Genomic DNA, 24,628 nt, shown 5'->3' on the forward strand with positions numbered 1-24,628 from the left:
AGAGAGTTAACATCTAGAATGTCCTAATATTGTTATATATATATATAGTGAGATACAAAAATCTGTGATTACTAGTACATTTTTTAATTTAAAACTCTTTTCTTCACAAATTCAAAGAATGAAAAATCTTCTTGAGCTTCAATGGAAGAAAATCGGACAAAAAGTCAATCAATGCCACTAACTACCATTCAAAAGTTTGGCTTTTTTTAAAGTTATATTTATGGGCTTTTTAATGTGATCGGACAGGAAAGCATTGGGCGGAGAGAGGGGAACGGGATCATCAAAGGACCACGAGATGGGAATTTAACTCGGCCCCCGCAGTTGCGCTCTATGTCGGCGCACTAACCACGAGATTATGGGGACTGACGGCTTTTTAAAACAAAATGTATTCATATTTTTATTCAGCAAGGACACATTAAATTAATCAAAACTGACGGTAAATACATTTATAATGTTACAAAAAATTTCTATTTCAAATAAATGCTGCTCTTTTCAACTTTCTATCAAATAATCCTGAAAAAAAAAAAAAAAGAGTTATCACCATTTCCACAAATAAATCAACGTTATTCTTATGACCATAATTAATAACATTTTAAAGTTTGGGGTCAGTAAGATTTCCACAAATATATGAAGCAGCACAACTGTTTTCAACATCGATAATAATCAGAAATGTTTCTTAAGCATCAAATCAGCATATTAAAATGATTTCTGAAGGATCATGTGACACTGAAGACTGGAGTAATGATGATCTTTGATCCCAGAAATAAATTATATTTTATAATATATTTAAACAAAAAAAAGGCTATTTTAAATTGCAATAGTATTTCACAATTTTACTGCCTTTACTGTATTTTTGATCACTTAATTCCATCCTTGGTGAGCAGAAGAGACTTCTTTCAAACAAAAATCTTTGAGCAGTGCTCAATCTGAAATATTTCTCATATATCAAGCTCTTTGTTTTGAATTTTTCAAAATGCTGTTTTTTTCATGTTTAAATCCCAGAATATGGTCTCAGGCCTTTCGACCTCACAGTATTTAAAAAAAAACAAAAGCGTGTCTATATTAAAAGCTTTAGCACCTCGTGAGATACAAAAATCTGTGATTACTAGTACATTTTTTAATTTAAAACTCTTTTCTTCACAAATTCAAAGAATGAAAAATCTTCTTGAGCTTCAATGGAAGAAAATCGGACAAAAAGTCACAATCAATGCCACTAACTACCGTTCAAAAGTTTGGCTTTTTTTTAAGTTATATTTATGGGCTTTTTAATGTGATCGGACAGGAAAGCATTGGGCGGAGAGAGGGGAACGGGATCATCAAAGGACCACGAGATGGGAATTGAACTCGGCCCCCGCAGTTGCGCTCTATGTCGGCGCACTAACCACGAGATTATGGGGACTGACGGCTTTTTAAAACAAAATGTATTCATATTTTTATTCAGCAAGGACACATTAAATTAATCAAAACTGACGGTAAATACATTTATAATGTTACAAAAAATTTCTATTTCAAATAAATGCTGCTCTTTTCAACTTTCTATCAAATAATCCTGAAAAAAAAAAAAAAGACACAATTTCTGAATTGTTCTATTGTTGATTAAGTCACGATTTTAATGTTAGTTTCAAGTTTAATTTCTGTAATTTTCCCTGGTGTGAAACATTTTAGCCATTCATTTTGTTTGAGCATTGTGTTTTTCTACAGAACCTGGGCATGATTTGATTCGGCTTACTTTGACAAAGAAATTTTAAAATGCTACATTTGTTGTACGTGCATGTGTGTGTATATATATGAAGAATAAATGTATTAAAGTTTTATTACATTAAGTCATTTTATTTTTAATGGCTAATCCATGAATACATCAAATCATTTTATAAACTTGCCTGAAATCACTGACCAGTTGGTCTGTTATGGGTTAATCTGACATGGTTTTAACTTTGGTCTTCAGGAGGCACAATATAGATTAATAACGTCTTCTCTCTTTAAGAGCATGTATAATCTACACCACAATCACGGTCAAAGCCTTTTCCACTGAAAATAACACTCAGCGATTCGATTAGAAAAATAAGTAAATGGCAATGCAACAACCAAATATGACAATATTCGATAACCGGCACAAGAACAAATGGTAAACTGTATATTGCAGATATTAAAAAGCGCTCAAGGTGTTTTCTGTCCCAAATCTATTTTACTGCATTAGAAGAGCCACATAAGAACTCAAACTGGCTCATTTGCTTTATGAAGATTACAGGTGTTTGATGAAACAAATGGTACATGACTTAAAGGCACAATGTCATTTTTGCCGGTAGAGGGCACGTATTCAAAATAAATAATGAAAAGTGTAGTTTGATGACTCTGTGAGTGTGAAATCATACATATTGTGCCTTTAAACAAACAGTCGCTCATTTATGCTTCTGAAATGAACTAAAATATTTCACTACATTTTGAAAACGTATTCATATTGAAGCCGGTCTCAGGGTGAAGGTCTGATTTCTTCTGGTCTCTTCTGAATCCGCTGCTGTAATAGATGCCAGGCTTTCAACACCTGGGGAAACACACATGCATTAATGATGAGCTGCATGTTTTGAGGTTAATAAAGCCCATCATCCATCAAGTCGTTCCTGATCTGGTGTGTGTACCTGTCTCTGAGTAATGTCAGGTTCCCACAGTGTGCACAGCACTACGTTAGCATGTTCTATTAGCTGTGCATTCGGCCACTGGCTCTTCAGTCTCCTCAAGGCATCTTCCTCCTTGACACCGTCACGCTGGACTATACGCTTCACTGCCTGAAACCGAGAGAGAGTTAACATCTAGAATGTCCTAATATTGTTATATATATATAGTGAGATACAAAAATCTGTGATTACTAGTACATTTTTTAATTTAAAACTCTTTTCTTCACAAATTCAAAGAATGAAAAATCTTCTTGAGCTTCAATGGAAGAAAATCGGACAAAAAGTCAATCAATGCCACTAACTACCATTCAAAAGTTTGGCTTTTTTTAAAGTTATATTTATGGGCTTTTTAATGTGATCGGACAGGAAAGCATTGGGCGGAGAGAGGGGAACGGGATCATCAAAGGACCACGAGATGGGAATTTAACTCGGCCCCCGCAGTTGCGCTCTATGTCGGCGCACTAACCACGAGATTATGGGGACTGACGGCTTTTTAAAACAAAATGTATTCATATTTTTATTCAGCAAGGACACATTAAATTAATCAAAACTGACGGTAAATACATTTATAATGTTACAAAAAATTTCTATTTCAAATAAATGCTGCTCTTTTCAACTTTCTATCAAATAATCCTGAAAAAAAAAAAAAAAGAGTTATCACCATTTCCACAAATAAATCAACGTTATTCTTATGACCATAATTAATAACATTTTAAAGTTTGGGGTCAGTAAGATTTCCACAAATATATGAAGCAGCACAACTGTTTTCAACATCGATAATAATCAGAAATGTTTCTTAAGCATCAAATCAGCATATTAAAATGATTTCTGAAGGATCATGTGACACTGAAGACTGGAGTAATGATGATCTTTGATCCCAGAAATAAATTATATTTTATAATATATTTAAACAAAAAAAAGGCTATTTTAAATTGCAATAGTATTTCACAATTTTACTGCCTTTACTGTATTTTTGATCACTTAATTCCAGCCTTGGTGAGCAGAAGAGACTTCTTTCAAACAAAAATCTTTGAGCAGTGCTCAATCTGAAATATTTCTCATATATCAAGCTCTTTGTTTTGAATTTTTCAAAATGCTGTTTTTTTCATGTTTAAATCCCAGAATATGGTCTCAGGCCTTTCGACCTCACAGTATTTAAAAAAAAACAAAAGCGTGTCTATATTAAAAGCTTTAGCACCTCTTCCTCTGGGATGGTGGCCACCCAAACCTCATGCACCAAATATGTCCATCCCGCCTCGAGCAACACGGCCGCATCCACTACACAGACACGCTTACCTGAAAAGAAGAAGTGAGAATGAATCACACTTAAAACAGAAAAAGTTCAGCTAGAGCATGAGATGACAGTGATAAATGCTTCACCCTGTTCCTTTGCTTGTTTTATTCTTTTCTTCACCAGCAGAGCAATCTCAGGCCACACAATATCTGTCAGAGCTCTCAGACGCTCCTGAAAAACAAACACAAATACAATGTGAACAGGAGGGAAAATGTGTTCTGAATTCAATTATATTTATCTGTCGAGTTAAATTACCTGATTACCAAATACTTTTCCACCCAGTACTCGTCTGTTGATGGTCTTATCCTCATTAAGAATATCTGACGGCAAAAAAAAAACGTTTTTCTGTAGGGAAAAACTGCAGGCCAGTATAAAGTGAGATCCATTCGGTGACTATACACATCTCCTCTCCGTACCTGGGCCGAACTCCTGGACGACCTTATGATAAGCAGATGTTCCCGGCAGGTAGGCCTCGTGACCGAGCTGATCGCAGTCAATCCTCACGGCGCCGAGAGCCTCCAGTCTGTGTGCTATAGAGCTCTTTCCAGACCCGCTGCCGCCCGTCAGACCAATCACATACGGATCCAGAGGTAGATCTGGCTGCGGCTGCAAACACAAGAACAGCTAATTAAACCAATACTAAGAGCTTTACCTTTACGTGGATGAAATGTAAGTAATAAACAATAACTTGAATCTTTTGTAAAACTACATCAAGATAAAATGTGAACGCCAAGTGAAATGCTACAATATATAACAACACTTATGACCATAATTAATAACATTTTAAAGTTTGGGGTCAGTAAGATTTCCACAAATATATGAAGCAGCACAACTGTTTTCAACATCGATAATAATCAGAAATGTTTCTTGAGCAGCAAATTAGAATGATTTCTGATGGATCATGTGACACTGGAGTAACGATGCTGAAAATTCAGCTTTGATCACTGAAATAAATGATATTTTACCAAATAATACAATTGAAAACAGTTATTTTAAATAGTAACAATATTACTGTTTCTATTGTATTTTTGATCAAATAAATGCAGCCTGGGTGAGCAGAAGAGGCTTCTTTCAAAACATTAAAAAATCCTACCAACCCCAAACTTTTGAATGGCACTTTATATGAATAAATACATCATCTCAAAAAAAACACACCAATAGAGAGCCAAGCTAAATCATGCATCACATGACCAGCATGCACATGACTGAATGGTCTTCATTAAATTACACAGCAGTCACACAATGCCATGATTCTTTAAATGAATGTCTGAACACCCAGTGATACGGAAAAGACAATAAGTTCTGTCACTCTTTTTGCTTAACAATGGGTTTTTGTGCATAATCCTGCAAAATTGCCTGAGACGTCTTCTATGTTACAATCCACCCTGAATAAGAACACACTATTAACCAAGTCCTCATGGAAAAGTCTTCTTTCCAATAACACATAGTTAAATACGCCAGTCATGTTTAAAAAGACAAATATAAATATAACCGTTATGGACAAATGCATGATGTATGGATGAATAGATGAAACGCATTACGTGATTGTGGAATTGTAAGTACTATAAATTAAGATAAATGAATGCGGGATGTTCGTACAGATGGATGTTTGAGCAGCGTGCCCAGCATTCTTGTTCTCAGGCTGGAGGAACTGATCTTCTCCTCCTCGATGTCAGCATGGTGGGCATCTTTCAACAGCTGGATCTCGTACAGAACCAGTTCAGCCAATCCCTGCACAGAAAAGACCACTTAATCTCACACTATGAACAAATAAATGACTACAAATGGTGAAACATAGAGAACAGCAAAGTCCAAACGCACTGGGGTCACCATGGTCACACTGAATTCACACGGATAATTAAGTTCAAAGTTTAGTTCACACATGTCTAGTTTATGACTTACTGAGTATTAAACATTTGAGGGGCGACAATAAATCCGCATTAAACTTCATGAGAAAGACAAGCATTATAATGAATAAACTAAAATTATATAATTACTATAAAAAAATAAAAAGTCTCTTTTTGCTCACTAAGGCTGCATTTATTTGATCAAAAATACAGTAAAAGCTGTAATATTATGAAATATTATTACAATTTAAAATAGCAGTTTTCTGTTTGAATATATTTTAAAATGTAATTTATTCCTGTGATCAAAGCTGAATTTTCAGCATCATTACTCCTGTCTTCAGTGTCACATGATCCTTCAGAAATCATTCTAATATGCTGATTTGCTGCTTAAGAAACATTTATGTTGATACCAGTTTTGTGAAACCGTGATACATTTTTTTCAGGATTCTTTGATGAATAGAAAGTTCAAAAGAACTGCATTTACTTGAAATAGAAATCTTTTTAGTAAATATCTTTACTGTCACTTTTGATCAATTTAATGCATCCTTGCTTAATAAAAGATTTAAGCTATTTAAAAAAATCTAACTGACCCTAAACATTTGAACGATAGTATATATTTGTTTTACTAACATAAAGATATTCAGATATTTTTAAGTGTCCGAATACATTTTGAGCTACTGTATGGTTGTGGTTCTCTGGTCTAACGATAAAGATTTTTACAGGCATCGGTTAACAACCAATAACATTCTCACATTTTCCACACGCTTCCTGTTGACAGCTTCACCGCCTTTCCTCGTCTCCTCGCTGACCACAATGCACTGCAGCTCAGGGTCGCTTATGGATGGGCCGAAGGGGTCGGAGAGAGGAACGATTTCGTACTTGAGCGATGGCTTTACATCGTTCAGAAAGTCCTGGAGCTTCTGCACACGCTGATAATACGGCTCGATCAACTCCTTCAAGACCTTTTCTACACAAAAAGCAGAACACATTTAAGAAATTACTACAAAAAAATTCGACCATTTTTTTGCAGTCCAAACTGTTTTGACACATTTCCAAGCGTTTATCAGTTGATAACAACGGTGGCAAACCGTCTCAAACTCTACTACACATTCATCCAACTACCACGTAGATAAACTTTCAAAGCTTTTTTTAGAGCTGCTTTGAACAGATTTAGCATGTCATCACTTGCTCACAAATGGATGCTCTGCAGTGAATGGGTGCCGTCAGAATGAGTGTCTAAACAGCTGATAAAAACATCACAATAATCCACACCACTCCAGTCCATCAATTAACATCTTGTAAAGCCAAAAGCTGCATGTTTATAAGAACCAAATCTATCATTAAGATGTTTTTAACTTCAAAACTTGTGGATTATTGTGATGTTTTTATCAGCTGTTTGGACTCTCATTCTGACGGCACCCATTCACTGCAGAGGATCCATTGCTGAGCAAGTGATGCTAAAATGCAAAATTTCTCCAAATCTGCTCCGATGATGCAACGATTTTCATTTTTGGGTGAACTATTCGTTCAAAGCTTTCTAGAGGGTCTCCACTTACTTTTTAGTAGTTCCTGGTCACACACACCAATGACAAAGCGTCTGTTGGCCATCAGACAGGAAATATTCAGCAGCGTCTTGTGGGCCCCATGCAGACGGTCAAAAGTGCCGCCAACCACCACATCACTGAACGTCTCTAAAGGTTTTAATTGTGCACCACTTCCTCCTCTATCATCATCTTCCTCGACCTCTTTTAGTCGTGGGTACAAAAGCACAGATGAGAGAGTCGGGTTGCAGATGTAGCAGTGACGCGCGTACTTCTGCAAGCACTGGGTGACCAGCGAGGACTGGCCTGAATCCTGGATGGGGTAGTCTGTCAGCACTACTTCTGGCGAGTGGGACAGCGTCTGCGGGGTGGGAAAAGGGCCGCTGCTTCCGCTCAATGCCACAGATTGGGCACGGACGTTACTGAGCAGCACCCTGACGTCAAGGTGTGCGCAAATGTCAGCGGCATTGCTGTAAAGGCGGGAGATGAGAGCGCAGAGATCCACCACGGGCGGGATGTAGACGGGCCGCACCTGGCCACCTGTGCTCAGGTTGAGGCCGGGGTGGAGATGGACGTACAGTGTGCGCTCGACCACCTGGGCAGCAGACGTGAGGACAGGCGCGATGCGGAGAGGGAGGATGTGTAACGGAGACGTAAGGACCAGGATACCGGTGCTGAACATAGACATGATTGACAACTTTCTGATCTTAAGACACTGAAAGATATAATACAGATCTGATTCAAATTAACACATTATTTATGCAGTTCCATAAAGAGATACTTATGAAAACGTATATCTTGTATGCAATGTATATGCATAAAAATCTGTTAAATGAATAAATGTAAATAAATATCCAATTAGGTATCTTGGACTGTTATTTACATATGCACATATTGCAACTTTAAATTGTTTTAAGTACTTGTAATTTGTAAGTACACACATGCAAATTTTTCTACCTTATTTTATTATTTTGAGAATTGAGCTATAAGACAAATATAATTCTGATCTTCAAAGAGATTTTAAATAAGAGAACACAACAGAAATATCACTGAATTTTGAAATTTGCACACGGATTAAACTGTGCTGTATAAATAAAACCTGGCAAAAATAACTCAAATAATTAAAGTTTTTAAAAAATCTATAAAAATATAGCTCTCATATGAAATGAATGCATATTTTGATTAGAATAATTCAATAAAACATGAGAAAAAATACTGTAATAATTAGAATGATACAAATTTTGATTAATTCAATAAAACCTGGTAAAAATTACACCAATAATTGAAATAAAAAATAATCTTTAAAAATATAGCTCTTATATGTATCGTGCAATTTTTTTAATTAATTCAAGTGACAAAAATTACCATAATAATTAGAATAGAATAGACATATTGCTCTCAGTCGTGGATCTTTTGATTAAAATCCAATAAAACATTAAAAAAATTACTAATATTTAGAATAAAACGGAAAATAACAGATTAGAGGAATTTCACACACACACATATGCAGATAGAACTTCATTGAATACTTTAATAATTTACAGCAACTACATACGTTGAAAAATTGTTGATATCTTATATATTTATCCATAAATTATTCCAGATTAGCACAAAACAACATACTGTAGCGCCAGACTACTTGGAGCAAAACCTAACGTACCTGAGTATATTCTGCCGATCAGGATGTTGAGAAATGCAAAATGTGGGATATTATTGCAGAAGACAACTGTCTGGTATCGGTCTTCGTCATAATGACTATATAAAACACTAATGTTTTGCTCAGCAGAGCGAACTCACGTCCAGTTGACCGAGACGGCCATGTGCTGGAATACTGACTGATGATTGGCTAACAGAGGGAGTTCCTGCCCTAATGAATCATGGGAAGTGTAGTTTAGCGCCTTTCACGTCCCCCGTCCCAAACATGAACATTTCTCATCTTATCACTGTAAATGAACGAATGTAGTTATGTGATTGAATAATTGAGTACCTTTGATATGAAGAGCACATTTGAACACATTTTACATTTGTGCCTCATGTTTTGTCAACAATTTGTTTTACGGTTTACATTACATAACTGCATAATATTGTAGTTTTTCTGTACCAGATATAATGAAATGTATGCTTTTATCAGCATAAAAATGTTATTCCTGAGATAACCCCACTTTTCAGATCAAGGTCTAATTATTCAGAAATTCACTGAAATCTTTTCACACAATTTCACAATTGCAATTTTTCAGGGCTAGAAACAGGAGTAGTTTGTGTAATTCATTCTTCAAATCTTGATGAAGGCTGTAATATACTGTAAATATTTCATGGGAAGGTATTTGAAAGAATTTCTTTATGGCAGACTACTAAACAAGTATGAAAAGTGCTGCTTTTATTTGAAAAAATACAAAAATAACTTTTCAATTTGAGCAATTTCTGTTTCACAAGGTCTTAGTGATTATCATCTTGTCTGTGCTGGTTAACTAAAATAACTAACAAGAAATTGTAGACTGAAAACAAAGTCCATAACAAGTTCCAAAACAGTTAAACTACTCAATCTGAAACTAGTTATAAACTTTCAAGGATTCACAGGATCACTTCAAATATATTTTTGCATTCGGGTTGTGAATGAAAAAAAACCCCACAACAAACAATGTCGGCAAATTCTGTAGCAGTATTTTGTCTGGACGAATGACCCAGTTTTTTTTTCTTTTTTTTTTTAATATTACAAAACTGCAAAGTTACAGTCTTCATGTCATGTCAATATATTTTCACCCCATTTCACACAATTTTAGGGGTGGCAAAATAGATAAGTATATACATTATATCTGCCATAGATAAAAACCTGTAACGTCAGTAGTAACCAGAAAAAACACAGTAAATTGTTCTGTACTAGCACAGTAAGGCCAGAAACACACTCTATACAAACAGATACAAATGCTTGGCAAACTCATTGCAAGACCATTGATAACAGTACTCAAGGGACCAATAGAATTAACTCATTTTCTCAGCAAGTTTTCCTGCCATTGGTAATGACCGTTATCACACCCCTCACTGAGAATGCAAAGTGTACTTGCATTGCAGTATTAAAGATGTGCCAAATTAAGCTAGCTAGAAATTGCACAATTTGTTTCAGGCCTAAAAATTCAACACTTAAAACACTTTTTGCAAAAACACATTTGTAATGCAGTAAACCTCTGTATCTGATATATAAACCATTTAGAAGTTTCTACAAGAAGTCCCTCATGATAGCTTGGGCATTATTTTCAAAGAAAAGTAAGAAGTTAAATAAAATGCCAGCTGTTTTTATTTTTCGACTGTTGGTTGGACACCATATTAGTTTGATCCTCAAATACATTGTGGTCGTTGGATCAAAAAATTTATGGTCAATTTATGGTCTGAGGATCAAACAAGTTCCCTTCATTGTAGCCTTTTCAGAGTATATGGGAAGTATTTGAGGAAGATCCGTCGTGCAACCTCATATGTGTCCCCTAGTGGTTTGGACGGATATTTCCTCTGGTTGTAGACGAACCCTTTCTCAACCTGGAACACAGCCTGGTTGAAGACATCCTGTTTGAACGGTCTTCCTCGGTCCAGACACTCCACTAGCGTTTTAACAAACAAGCCCCAGCGCTGTAAATAATAGTCTTCCACTAGACCGCCCCACTCCTTGCTGGCGTAGTCCAAGATTTCCCCATCGGGTCCCCAAAGGGTGATCTGATTTCGTGCATTGATATCATACAGCTGCGCCTCATGCTCGTCCACACTCTGAGACTGAGCCTGCTCGTGCCAGACTCCCAAAAGGAAGTGTTCGTTGCTGGAAAGGAGGCGGTCCAGCTCAGGTAAGAGATCGTAGACAAGCACACCACCAGCGGTCAGGAGGTCGCGAAGCTTTTGGGCCTGAGAATCATACAAATAAAAGAACATTTCAAAGCTGTAATTTTATACACAATAAAGGTGCACATTTACCATTTTTCGACAAATTTTCATGGGCGAAATCCAGTCATTTCAATAGGAATCCATGCAATTGGGAATTTCGCACGAGGCAAAAAATTTCCCCAAGCAGATTTCGTTGGTCATGGGAATTTGGCGTGTTAACCACGCCAACAGAAAGCTGCTTGGTGTAAAAGTGACTTGAGCTGTGCTTTATACATTGCTACACGTTTTTGCCTACAAAATTTCACCAAAATGTTGCTAATACGACTGCACCTTAAGGGGGCGTTCGCACCAGCAATTCAGTTCAAAACAGAGCACAGTCCACGTACCGTGGTACCAAACTAACTGTAGGAACTGGTCTGAGTTTGGTTATAACGGGACCATGGTGTGATTCGCATCAATATGAAAGCAATTCGAACTTGGATACAAACAACAGTGAGTATGTAGTGCAATCGTGTAGAGCAAGTTCAATTAAAGTCACAATTGAATGGCTCGCAATAAATTGTCTCCTCAAAAGAGTCCGATTTTCAAGAAGCAGAAAGCTGCCTTCATGTGACGCACATAGACGCAAGTATCGTTCAATAGCACCAAATTAATAATAAAACACAATATATTGGTAATATGCTTGTTTGTGACACAAAATGAAAGCAAATGCACCAAGGTTTGATAGAATCAAGCGATTCCGAAACCAGATCAATGCCGCGGGGGAAGCCAGGAACAATCACACTTGGATTCGGACCGCAGCAAACGTGCCCAGTGTGAAAGCCCCCTAAATTTTCAAATCTAATTTCAATTTGTAATGTAGTTTAACTTGTAATCTAGTCTTCCTGTAGCTGTACAGTACAGTAGAGCATGGCGCTAACAATGCCAAGATCATGGGTTCGATTACTAGGGAATCAAGAACTGAAATCTGAAATAAAATGTGTACCTTTAATAAAGTGTAAGTTGCTTTGGATAAAACTGTCTGCCAAAAGCATAAAAATTTATAAAAAAATGTAGGAGGACTTGTTTGCTGGTTCATTGACATCAGACATAACTCTTTAAGTTTGGGTTTACCTGGAAAGCATTTCGTATTTCCTCGTAGAACTCAGTTGTAAGAAGCTGAAGCGCTTGTCGCGTCACGTCCACAAGATCGCACCGGAAAGTTTGCAAAGTGGCTAACCCTGGCGCGGCTTCGAACAGAAGCTCCCATGCTTTGTAGAAGTCAGTCGGTTTGTACCAAATGTCTGTTTGCATCCGCAGGGACGGACGATGTACCAATGCACTCCGGTTGTGGTTCTTGTATTGCGGAAGAGTGCAGTTATACACACTATGAAACAAGAGTTGCCAGGCCGCCGTCAGGTTCTCATCCATACAACATACATACAAGTCATGCGACACCCACTTGGAAAGGTTGATGGGTTCTTTGCGCCAGGCCAGCTCACTCATAAGTTCGTAAATGACTGGATTCTGTTCGATGCCTTCGGGAGTCAAACCCAGACCCACTAGGGTTGAATTCGGGAAGCAGATGGCATTGAAGGGGCCGGAGTTAATGCTTTCCACCGTTCCAAACAGACCGCTACTCCCTCCAAAGTTGTGCAGCATGCACCAGATAAACGGCTGGCCGTAGAAGGAGTTTGTGGAAGAGTAGACGGGCATGGATTCAGCAAAGAGATCCAGGACAATCATGCGCCCCAGGGGGACGCCGTGTAACAGTGCCTTGACCTGGTCTGGTTTCCAGAACGAAGGGTCACTGATAAATAGCCAGCCCTGCATCAGTCAAATTGCTTGAGGGTCCACTGCCAGAGAGAGAGTAAAAGGAGAGAATAAGAGACCACAACTCATCTGTGTGAGCAGTTGTGAGGGCGCCATGCCTCATCTCATCACGGGGATAGGAACCCCAACTGTGCCCCAGAAAATAAGCGGGTCATTTGTGGGTTTTAAAACTAGAGCAAATGCAATCCCAAAAAACCATGAGTAAATTCAACATCTATTACGTGAATTATTTCCCACACTAACCAGAAAGGGGTAACAACGGCATAGTTACCTAAAGTCATAGTATTGAAAACGGCACGGCTGATAGACGCCAGGTAAGCGGGGTCCGAAGAGGCTGGGACCATCTCATTAAAGGTGTCGGTGTTGTAAATGTGGTCTGTTCCGAACTCCTTAATGACCTGGGACAAAAAGAGCGCTCCTATTCGCTGGAAGAGTGGATCGCGTGGGTCAAGCACATAGGCGGAGGAGTAAGTGCAGTTAAAATGGCTCCAGGGGTTCAGCTTGGTCACATTTGCTTGGGGGAACAAGCTAAAAGGCATTGCTAAATGTGATTACTCCCGTCTTCACGCTCAAATATCTGCTAAAGAGAAGGAAATAGAAGTGATGTGTTCTTTGCACATTCTTATTGCATTGGCCATTTAGATACATTTAGAAATTTAAAAGCCATAAAAATGTGCTTGATAACCAACACCACTTTGAATTTCAAGATTTCAAGATTGAAATCTACACCAATGAAAAATCTAAGAAATCTACACATTTTGAGGAATATTACCTGGTAATACCTTCAGGTACGATTCCTGAAAAAGCAGGCAATACTACGGTGGCCGAGAAGTGCAGAACAAATCACAATTCTGAAAACAAAATAACAAATTGCAAATGCAAGTCTAAAAAACAAAATAACAATTCAGAAAGCACAACAACAATTCAGAAAACATTATAACAAGTCAGAAAACACAACGACAAATCAGACAAACCGGAAAAGGTAGGTATAGTTTGAGACAGCGCCATTGGTTTGGGATTACTCACCGCTGACTGGACGAGAACAACATATACAGGAAGAACCAGCCGAAGAACAGCAGAGTCGTGGTAGAAAGTTCGGAGATGGTATTAAAGTAGCTCAGTTTAAATGTATTGTATGAATTGCCCTTACTCTAGAATAAAAACAATACGGAGTGTATATTTACATTTAGTTAAAACTGGTTATAGAACATCAGCTCCAGTAGCGCAGATGGATAAGTGCTTGCCCTTGGCTTTTTGACACGATCGACCGGGGTTCGATCCCGCCTTTTGCCGACCTTTTTTTCCCTCCCTTTTCAAATCTCGTATCACATCGTAAAAGCATTTATTTTCAATAAAAATTAAGGAAATAATCAAAAAGTTGAAAGTAAAGTATGGGGTAGGGTTAGGGTAGGTGTAGGGAGGGCTTTATTGTCCCAATAAGGTGGCATCCATTTAATAATTTAAATTTTAATTATCATTTACACTCAATACGTTATTATTGCATACTGTTTTATAATGTACTACAATACTGAAGTGCAGATAATTGCCACTATTTGCAACAAGTAGTATACTTGATAGTAGAAATCCTGCTATTTTAACATAGTGTAACTAGGTATTTGCACTTAGTTTAACTAGCATATTGCTAAAAATACTGCTATTTTCACTTAGAGTAAATAGAATCCATTGCTAATACGAGATTTGAAAAGGGCGGGAAAAAAAGGTCGGCAAAAGGCGGGATCCGTCAAAAAGCCAAGGGCAAGCGTTTATCCATCTGCGCTACTGGAGCTGATGTTTCACAGCCACTTTTTACTAAATGTAAATATACACCCCGTATTTTTTATTCCATAGTAAGGGCAGTTCATACAATACATTTAAACTGAGCTACTTTAATACAATCTACAGGTATCATCCCAAAAGATCTCATGCCGTCCAAGATTTTAAACTGGAGGAATACAAATTTTTTTTTTATAAGAAAACAATTGATGCAACTAGATTTTTACATTTTCTGGTGCCACTTGCTAGTGTTATCATAATGCTAGGGTGTTGTGGGTGGTTGGAACGTGTTGCTATGCAATTGCTATGTTGCTCTGAGTGGTTTTTAACACCTTGAATCATATAAAAAAAGCATTTTTTGTATTATATTTGCACAATGCTTAACATAATAATTTTTTTATGTTTTATATGTTTTAAAACTTTAAAATATGAATATATAACTTTCAACTATTATAAATATATAGGTTTTACTTATGATTTATTGACTCTAATCACTGAAAATGCCAATCAGTATCAATCAATAAAAACTACAGTGTTGCCAAGTCCGCGGTTTTCCCGCGGTAGTTTTTAGTAGCAATTGAGAGGGTTTTTTAAAACCCTGGCAACCCTGATAACTTACTAAAATCACGACGTCATGATTTCGCCCCGGTTAAGCAAGTCAACTTATGGTGGTTTTGCTGTCTTTCTGCAAGCAATGTTCATTTCACCATGTTAATTAGATCATTTGTTATTAAATACATATTAATATACGTGACGTCCTGTTCAATCGCAACATAGAATCAGATTTCCCTGCTAATTCTAATTTGTGCCTGTTATGAAGTGTAACACCATTCATTACAATTAGACAGTTAAATTCCTTCGTCAGGGGCATTCTTTTGTTCAAACGCCCATTTCCATTTTATTTATATTGTTGTTGTTAGTGTGTGTGTGTGTGTGTGTGTGTGTGTGTTTCTGTCAAACAACTGAAGCCTTGTCGACATAATAACAAATAAACTATATTGCACAATGACTAGTCTCGCTTTTATTATTTTCCCCGACGAAGGAATTTAACTGTCTAATCGTAGCCTAAACGTTACACTTAATAAAATAGGCCAAAGTAAGAATAAGCAGGGAAATCTGACTCTATAGCAATGGAACAGGACGTCACGTACATACATGTATTTAATTACAAATTAGCTATCTAATGAACATGGTGAAATGAACCTTTTATTTTTTTTTTATTGCAATTGAAAAAATAACAACAGTTAGGAAATAACATGGGGCTAACGGACATCATCACATGAAGTTAGACAAGTTACACAAATTAAAAGAATATACCAATGATAAGAAGAAGAAAAAAAAGAAAGGAAAGTCTTTTAAAGATAGCTTACAATAGACTCGTTTTAGAAGCCTTTGAGTTCAAAGGATTTGACATATTCTTAAAAGAAGTAAAAAGGGACTTTATATCAGATGAAAACATTCTAAAGTTAGGTTTGCAATGAATGGTTCTGGCTTTATGAAGGTGAAATTTACCCAGAAGACAAAGCAATAAAACAATATGTTCCAGATTAATGTCCTTGGAATGAAAATCTGACAAAAAAAATGATAGATTCTGTTATTTCTATTATTTTGTTACAGCAGGAAAAAATTAACATGGTCACTTCTGACCAAAAAGACTCGGTGAATGGGCAATGATAAAACATATGTAGAATAGATTCTTCATCAGTATTACAAAATGTACACGTTGAGGATATATTCTCAGAGAATCTACTCAAAAATAAATTACAAGGGTAGTATCTATGAGCAATTTTGAAATGGAGTTCTTTAATTTTATGTGGGATAAATAGCCTGTGAGGAAAGGTCCATAAGTTTTTTTAATTCAGAGTTCGGATAACAAATCCTCCATTTAGATTGTGCTTTAGAGAGGCATCCTGGAGTTGAAGAAAGAGCATTTCTAATAAAAAAGTGATTGCATTTTTTATCTAATACATAAACACCATTAAATGCAAGTGTAGGAAAATGGTTGTTTACACAGCCATAACATAAATGCGCTTTAAACAACGTGTTTAAACTGACAGGGATACTTTTAGTCACCTTATTAAAATCTCTTAGTGAGATTGATGCACCTTTCAGAAACTAACCTTGTGCTTGCGAAAAGACAGCAAAACCACTAAAACTCGCTTCGCCGGAATCATGTACTGAAGCTGCGCATGCGCTGTGAGGGGGAAACAGGGGCACTCAATTCACCGGAACACCGATGAGAGGAGGCAGGGGTCGGGGGAGATTTAACTGATCTCCAGACCAGGACACATGACTGCCCACCGCCAGGATCTTGTTGTTCTAGAGTGTCATTAGACACAGTCCTGTTGACTGACACGATGAAATCCCGAGATCTGTTTCCCAGCAGTCTCCGGAGCAGATCCACCACAGCTCTGGACTGGCTTTTGTCGCTGGCGTTCGCTCTCAGATGCGCGAGAGTCTGAAAGTCGCTGCAGACCGACTGCAACAATGTAACAAACAAAACGCGCTGCGGTTACAGTGTATCATTCTGAGCTCTGTGACGTCAGCTGCACCGGCGCTGCGGATGTAGAGTTCAAAATGTGAACTTTTCTACTATCGATTTCCTTCGCGTGAGCAGGAAGCAATGTGTGGCAATGGAGAAGCAGACGACCAATCACGAGACTGTCTGGAACTTCAGCCAATAAGAACTCCAGATTAAAAGAAAAGGGGGAAACTCGGTTGTATTAATCACATGATCCCATTCTATTCGAAGTGTGGTCTCTGTAATGACAAACAACTGTTTTTATGAGGCTGTTTAGCAGCACAAACATAAACATACTGTTTGTCAGGAAGAAAATTAAAGAAATAGAAAACTGTCATCAATTACACATTCTAGTTCAAGTGGGTTGTATAATGCAAATTTATTATGGTAAGAAATCAAACAGCTTTTTACTGAACATCTCTTAAAGCTGGTTAGGTAGATAAGGAGGACGAACCCTTGGAACAGGAGACAAACTCTGAATGGCACATATTTAAATATAAAAAACTATGATAAATAATAATCAAATAACAATGATGATTATGATCATTATTATTATTTTAAAATAATTTTTACGTATTTAATAAACTGTTAAATCAATTACAGAAAAATGACAAGATGCATGTATTAATCTAATTTTGTTTATTTGTGAATTTTTAATTTCATTTAGTTTTAATTTTGCATTTTGCAGACGCTTTTATCCAAAGAGACTTACATTGCATTCAAGGTATACATTTTAATTATGTTTTGTTTTATTTTATTTAAATTTTACATTAAATTTAATTTTGTTTTATTTGACATTTTATTTACATTTACGGATTTGGCAGACACTTTTATCCAAAGTGACTTAAATTGCATTTAAGGTATACATTTTATTTTATTATTTTAAAATAATGAGGACGATACAACAATAAAAAATAAAAAAAAGCATATCACATTCAATGGAATAAATCAGTGCTGCAAATCTGTGTAAAGATGTTAGGACCTTTATTTTGACGTGCGTCCTTACGGAAGCCAATGCATCCTGCTGGGTTTAAAAGGTACTCTTCAGAATTTATAATTTCGCTATTTTAATGACGCTTCGGGAAGGATGTGAGTATAGTTAAATGAAAATATGTTTGTAGTTTTATCAACTATATTTATTAAATGATTAAGAAGCCCAGAAAGTTGATAGGAAGCAAACACGTGGAGATTTGCACATTAAACACCTCTAGTCTACAGCAGCATCTGTTTGAGAACTACATACAAGTACCGTATTACATAATGTCATTATTAAGCCCTCTGTGAATTATTACACAAATCTCTGTTCATTGTTAACGTGTGCAAGAACTGCATTCATGTACATGCACACATGCATATGGTGATAATGCAGTTCTTTTATATGGATCTCTCTGTTATTTATTTCATAGATCTGTGTTTGTTGTAACCATGTCAGAAGAAGTCCTGCTGGCTCGTGTGAAGGCTTTGGAGGAAGAGGTGGAGAGACTGAAAGCTCAGCTGAAAATAGAGAGAGATGGAGCTGGGACAGAGGAGAGGACTCAAACATCAGCCATTCTCCAAACAGAGAGCTCCAAACATCAGGAAGGTGGAGAGAACCGATCCAAACAGAAGAAACGAGGAGCCGAGAGGCCCTTTGACTTCTCTGTCCATCCTCGCAGGCATGTGGCACTGCGGCTGGCATATCTCGGCTGGCACTATCAGGGCTTCGCGGTCCAGGAGAACACAGACAACACCGTTGAAGCCCGGCTTTTTGAGGCACTGCTGAAGACTAAACTGATCCAGGACAGACAGACCTCCAACTATCACCGCTGCGGCCGCACAGATAAAGGAGTCAGTGCTTTCTCTCAGGTACTGTGATCTACTGAATTTTTGTGAGTTTATGATATTGATCATGTTTTCATATTTTCTGGGTTCCCACAAGAATAGAAAATAAAGATGGACCAGTGATGTTTTATACAGCTGATACAGTATAAATTATTTTTTCTGCGCCTGATTACTAATATTTAGAACCAGTTTTTAATTATTTAATTTTGACACAATAATACTTGTTAAACTAAGTATAAGTATATTTTAATAATAATTAACAACAATAAAATAAAAATAACATTTAGTTATTAATAATTATTTATGCCATTGCATTTATGCTTTTTGTGATCTGAATAGTCAAACATTTGTTTTCATATTTTGTAAAGTCACGGATTCCTTCTATTCACTTTTTTTCTCCTGGTTATATCCATTCATTCTATATTTCTGTCAGTGTCTGATAATAATTTTTTACTATATAAACACATTTTTAATTATTTAATTTTGACACAATAATAAATATTAGATTATGACAAAGTATAAAATGAATTGTGAATATTTTACTACTACTGCTATTACTACTACTAATTATTATTATTATTATTAATGCAATTACATTTATGCAGTCTTTTTGTGATCTGAATAGTCACAAGTTTATTTTCATATTTCTTAGTCATGGATTCCTGATATTTACTCTCTTCTCCATCAGGTCATATCCATTGATCTGCGCTCAACACAGTATGGAGGAGGTTTAGGTGTGACTGTCCCGGCTGGCGTGGAGGTCAAAGGCAAGGCTTCTGCAGAAGAGTTACCCTACGTGAAGATGCTAAATAGTGTCCTGCCACAGGACATTAGGATCCTGCAGTGGGCTCCTGTAGAAACCGGCTTCAGTGCACGCTTCGACTGCCAGTCCAGAACATACAGATACTACTTCCCTCGAGGAGACTTAGACGTGGATCTCATGGCAGAAGCTGCTAAACGGTCAGTTTATGACAACATTAACACTATATCCACATTTTCTCTGAGTCTGCTTAAAGAATATTATGTACAGTCAATCAAAAAGTATCTGAACATTTAATTATAAAAGTGGACAACAGTTTTTATTTTAGAAGTTGAGTGATAATTACGTTCCTTTGGCGACGCAGGTATGAAGGAACACATGACTTCAGGAACATCTGTAAGATGGATGTAGGTAATGGAGTCTTGCAGTTCCAAAGGACCATCTTGTCTGCCTCCATCCAGCCAGTCCAACCCAACCCCACCTGCCCTAATGACCCACACCAACTCCATGTCTTCCAGGTCAAAGGTCTTGCTTTCCTCTATCACCAGGTGAGGAGCTCATCTCATACTGGAGGCCTTCAGAGCTGAAGCTGTGGTTCTCAACCAGGGGGTCTCAGGATACTTTCAAGGGGGCTTCAAGATGACTTTAAATGACATGCAGTTAGACAAAACAAGCTTTAGAATGAGCTAAAATAACGTATTAAAGAATTATTTTCTTTCAAGCACCAGAAATGTCTACTGTCTTGGGTTCTAGACCTGGAAACAGTGTTATTTAAGTATCATTGAGATACTATTATAGTTTTTATTAATAGTTTGAATTAGTTCAATTTTTTTAATATATATTTTTGTTAACGTTTTAGTGATTCTGTTATTTGTATTAGGTTTTGGTGACACTTTACAATAAGGTTTCATTTGTTAATATTAGATAATGCATTAGTTAACATGAACTAACAATGTGAAATAGTTTTTTTTACAGCATTTATTAATGTTAGTAAAACTGAATTGTTTGTTCATGTTAGTTCACAGTGCATTAATGTTAACAAATACAATACTGAATTTTAATAATGTATTAGTAAATGTTGAAACATGAACTAAAATGAACAAATGCTGTAGATGTATTTTTCATTGTTAGTTCATGTTAACTAATATAGTTAACTAATGTTAATAAATGAAACCTTACTGTGTTACCCGTTTAGTTTAGTTTTTTATATGTCTGTGTAATTTTCATTCATTTTTATTTCAGTTTTAGTTATTTCAGTACATTAAGTAAAACTAAATGAAAATGAGAAATGTTTCCTTGGCAACTAGATGACAAAATACGTTTGTTTTTTTCTGTTAACATAAAAATAATTTACATGGTTTCAGTTTTAGCTAACTATAATAACACTGCCTGCAAAAGTCAAGTAAATGAATAAAATCCTAAAACCTGAAAAGCATAAAACGATTTAATAAATCAAATTATTTTAATTCAAATGGTTGTTTTTTAACAGAAAGTAGGCGTGACAATAGATTAAAATATATTTTCAAATATTGTTGTGTACAGTGGAGAACATTGGTGTCAAAAAAAGTTAATATTTATTAATTTGTTGAAATGATGTCTTCAGTATGTAGTAGTCAATAACCCTATTATTTTCCTGTTGAGTTTTGATGTATTCGATTTTATTGAAGTTAGCAAGGTGTCTTTGCTATTTAAAAAAAATAATAGTACACAGTGTACACCACAGTGTTTATCAGCTGTAGCCAGCATTCCATTCTGATCATAACCAATAACTTTGCTTTTCCAGGTTCGCTGCATGATGGCTTTGCTGTTGCATATTGGACAGAAGCTTGAAGCTCCAGAAATCATTGATCAGCTGCTGGATGTGGAGAAAAACCCAAGGAAACCTCAATACAGGTGAGTTTTATTTCAGTATTTCCATAGCTAATTCTGGATTCCATGTGAAGTGGCATATTGCTTTGACCAGCAAGAACTTGAGCTTTCACCATACTAAAATTTCAGATCTGTAGGAACTTTAATATTCTTGACTAAATTAGTGACTGTTAATTAAAGTTGTCTGTGTTTTATAGTATGGCGGTGGATTACCCTTTGGTGCTGTATGACTGCCACTTCGAGGGTGTGAATTGGAGGAATGAAACGGAGGAGAAGAACCACGTCCTGAACTCTCTGCACCAACACTGGGTTCAGAACGCAGTGAAAACCCAAGTTCTGCTTGGCATGATCCAAGGCCTTCAGAAAACAAACCCAGGTGTGCGTCCATGCAGAAACTACGACTCAAAAACGATTGACTTGTATGTCCGGAATGAAATACTAACATACTGTCTGATGTTTATCAAAAAAGTAGCATGTAAAAACCATTGTAAAAGAGTTTTTGTTTTCTTAGAGATGACATCTCTGCATTGTTGGCTCATGGAGGGCTCCAGGCAGAGGAAGTACCAGCCTCTTCTGGACCGGCCGCGCTGTGAGAGTTTGGAGTCCAGGATCCAGCACTTCGTGAAGAGAGGAAGACTGGAGCAAGAAGAAGGAGAGAACGGGGAGGAGACGACTGTTTTCAGGGGGAAAAGATCAAAACATTCCCATCTGACAACAACAAACCAAATCCAGGAGCAAAACCATGGAGCAAAAACCGAGGTGCCTATTACAAAACCTTAAAACATACTGTGCAAAATAATATGAATTTAACTTTGTTCTCTTAGCAGCACAATTACTTAATTTTCTGTTTTGCCAAAGAAACTCTTTTATTAATGGATTGCTCCGTGTTCTGATCATGTGTGAATTTGAATTTGAAATGAGATGATGTTGCTCATATATATATATATATATATATATATAGATACTACATCAGTGGAAATGTCCTTAAAGTTGGCAATGGCCATTTAGTGTCTTTATTTGTATTGATTAAATTACTGACCTATAGATATTAAATCCATGTGGTTGCATTATTAATGCCACATCTGGACCTAGAATATGTTGGATTTTTTTAAATGTCCCGTTTTGTAAATAATTATGTAATATCATATTGTCAACAAAATCAGTTCAATGCAATGAACTGATGCCAAATTGAAATCTGTTTCAGGATCAGTTCAATTCATCTTAAATATTTTACATATTTTGAAATTAACCTTGATAATAGTTTGGGATCAGTAAGACTTGTAATGTTTTTTAAAGAAGTCTCTTATGCTCATCAAGGCTGCATTTATTTGATCAAAAATACAGGAAAAAAACAATAATCATGCAAAATGTTATTACAATATAAAATAAGGGTTTCTATTTTATAAAATATAATTTATTTCTGTGATGCAAAGCTGAATTTCCATCAGCCATTACTCCAGTATAAAGTGTCACATGATCCTTCAGAAATCATTCTAATATGCTGATTTATTTTAAAAGTTAAAAAGAACAGCATTTATTCAAAAATATAAATCTTTTCTAACAATATAAATCTTTGCTATCTCTTCTTATAAATTTAACACATCCTTGCTGAATAAAAGTTTTAATTTTTCAAAAAAAGAATACAAATTTACTGACCCCAAACTCTTGAACTGTAGTGTATATTGTTAGAAAATATTTCATTTTTAAATAAATGCTCTTCTTTTTAACTTTGTATTCACCAAAGAATCCTGAAAAAAAGTATCACAGGTTCCAAAAAAATATTATTAAGCAGCACAACAGTTTCCAGCACTGATAATAAATCAGCATATTAGAATGATTTCTGAAGGATCATGTGACACTGAAGACTGGAGTAATGATGCTGAAAATACAGCTTTGCATCACAGAATAAATTAGATTTGAATATATATTAAAATAGAAAAACGTTATTTTACATCATAATAATATTTCACAATATTAAATTTTTTCCTGTATTTTTGTAGTGTATATTGAAATGTTCAGCATATCTAGAACTGGCAGCTTGTTTCCATGCTAAATTTGTACTGTAGTGATTCTGTAGTGATCAGAAATTTACGAATTGTATATAGGCAGCCTACAATGTACAAACAAATCATGTAACAATTCAACATCCCTGAGAAAATGAGCGATGCAAACACCATCCAGGCTCACGTCTATGCTGGTTCCTTCAGGGTTTCTTGCTTTTTCAAAACTACATAAGGAAAATAAAGTGCTATTCTTTATGTATTCTTCTGATATCTCTTCATCCGAGATCTCTACATCCTCCTGACCAAATCAGCTTATTACAGAACACAGTCATTTCCCACAGTGTGTCTGTTACACACCAGTGGAAATGACTGGAAGAATACTGCCAGAACAAAACCACCTCCTCATCCAAGGCATACAGTGGTCTTGAGTCCGAGGCTCTTACCAGGAGTAATTATTTTACAGCTCTCGACTCTTCGGTTTGAGCTGGAGCCCATGGTTTAGATCCTTTCAGCTGTGGAGACATGAAGGGTGACATTAATTTTCCAAGACAATATTTAAATGTATATAAATACTACTTATATTTCCTCTTTTTTTCTTTTTTTTCCCAGCTTGCAAATTAAAGAAATAGTTCAGACCGAAATGTTTTGTTTTGTTCCTCTCTCAAAGATATAAGACTTAGAATATAGCAGGGTTATTACAGTTAACTAAAACTTAAAACTACTACAAAAAAAAAAACCCATTCTATTACTTGAAATAAAACAAAAGTTAACTGAAATAAAATGTTTTAAAAATATTTTATATATATATATATATATATATATATATATATATATATAAAATATATATATAT

At 36.1% G+C, this 24,628-nt stretch overlaps 4 protein-coding genes across 7 annotated transcripts in view; 1 reads left to right on the forward strand and 3 right to left on the reverse strand.

Moving 5' to 3' along the window:
* Positions 1-1,574: 1,574 nt before the first annotated feature.
* LOC107599685 (bifunctional coenzyme A synthase) lies at positions 1,575-9,184 on the reverse strand. The gene is made up of 10 exons (XM_016291362.1): positions 9,015-9,184; positions 7,370-8,069; positions 6,566-6,780; positions 5,566-5,697; positions 4,383-4,572; positions 4,222-4,286; positions 4,053-4,137; positions 3,871-3,968; positions 2,637-2,783; positions 1,575-2,542 (listed from the first exon to the last, which is right to left on the reverse strand). Exons 2-10 carry the CDS (start codon positions 8,040-8,042, stop codon positions 2,471-2,473), a joined length of 1,677 nt encoding a protein of 558 aa, XP_016146848.1. The 5' UTR covers positions 8,043-8,069; positions 9,015-9,184; the 3' UTR covers positions 1,575-2,470.
* Positions 9,185-9,817: 633 nt separating this feature from the next.
* Positions 9,818-13,832, reverse strand: LOC107599687 (alpha-N-acetylglucosaminidase-like). Of its 2 annotated transcripts, XM_016291365.1 has the most exons (4): positions 13,803-13,832; positions 13,302-13,607; positions 12,332-13,053; positions 9,818-11,239 (listed from the first exon to the last, which is right to left on the reverse strand). In XM_016291365.1, exons 3-4 carry the CDS (start codon positions 13,028-13,030, stop codon positions 10,760-10,762), a joined length of 1,179 nt encoding a protein of 392 aa, XP_016146851.1. In that variant the 5' UTR covers positions 13,031-13,053; positions 13,302-13,607; positions 13,803-13,832; the 3' UTR covers positions 9,818-10,759. The 2 variants fall into 2 exon arrangements, with proteins under 2 accessions (XP_016146851.1, XP_016146852.1); XM_016291366.1 differs by lacking the exons at positions 13,302-13,607; positions 13,803-13,832 and having other exon boundaries at positions 12,332-13,126.
* A 4,484-nt stretch (positions 13,833-18,316) lies between these two features.
* On the forward strand, positions 18,317-22,977 carry LOC107599693 (tRNA pseudouridine(38/39) synthase-like). Of its 2 annotated transcripts, none has more exons than XM_016291371.1 (7): positions 18,317-18,413; positions 18,731-19,169; positions 19,834-20,105; positions 20,270-20,453; positions 21,689-21,798; positions 21,972-22,150; positions 22,286-22,977. In XM_016291371.1, the coding sequence occupies exons 2-7, from the start codon at positions 18,750-18,752 to the stop codon at positions 22,552-22,554; spliced, it is 1,434 nt and encodes a 477-aa protein (XP_016146857.1). In that variant the 5' UTR covers positions 18,317-18,413; positions 18,731-18,749; the 3' UTR covers positions 22,555-22,977. The 2 variants fall into 2 exon arrangements, with proteins under 2 accessions (XP_016146857.1, XP_016146856.1); XM_016291370.1 differs by having other exon boundaries at positions 18,336-18,361.
* LOC107599694 (THAP domain-containing protein 1 B-like) overlaps positions 22,339-24,628 on the reverse strand; it is a 5,144-nt gene continuing 2,854 nt past the window's right edge. For both annotated transcript variants that reach the window (XM_016291373.1, XM_016291372.1), the window contains 2 exons: positions 24,221-24,289; positions 22,339-22,410 (listed from right to left, as the gene is read on the reverse strand). In XM_016291373.1, the coding sequence (XP_016146859.1) occupies positions 24,276-24,289 (14 nt within the window). In that variant the 3' untranslated portion in view covers positions 22,339-22,410; positions 24,221-24,275. The remainder of the gene's footprint in view (positions 22,411-24,220; positions 24,290-24,628) is intronic.

The sequence above is a fragment of the Sinocyclocheilus grahami genome, unplaced genomic scaffold (genome assembly GCF_001515645.1).
Source record: "Sinocyclocheilus grahami isolate Dianchi unplaced genomic scaffold, SAMN03320097.WGS_v1.1 scaffold270.1, whole genome shotgun sequence".
NCBI lineage: Eukaryota > Metazoa > Chordata > Actinopteri > Cypriniformes > Cyprinidae > Sinocyclocheilus > Sinocyclocheilus grahami.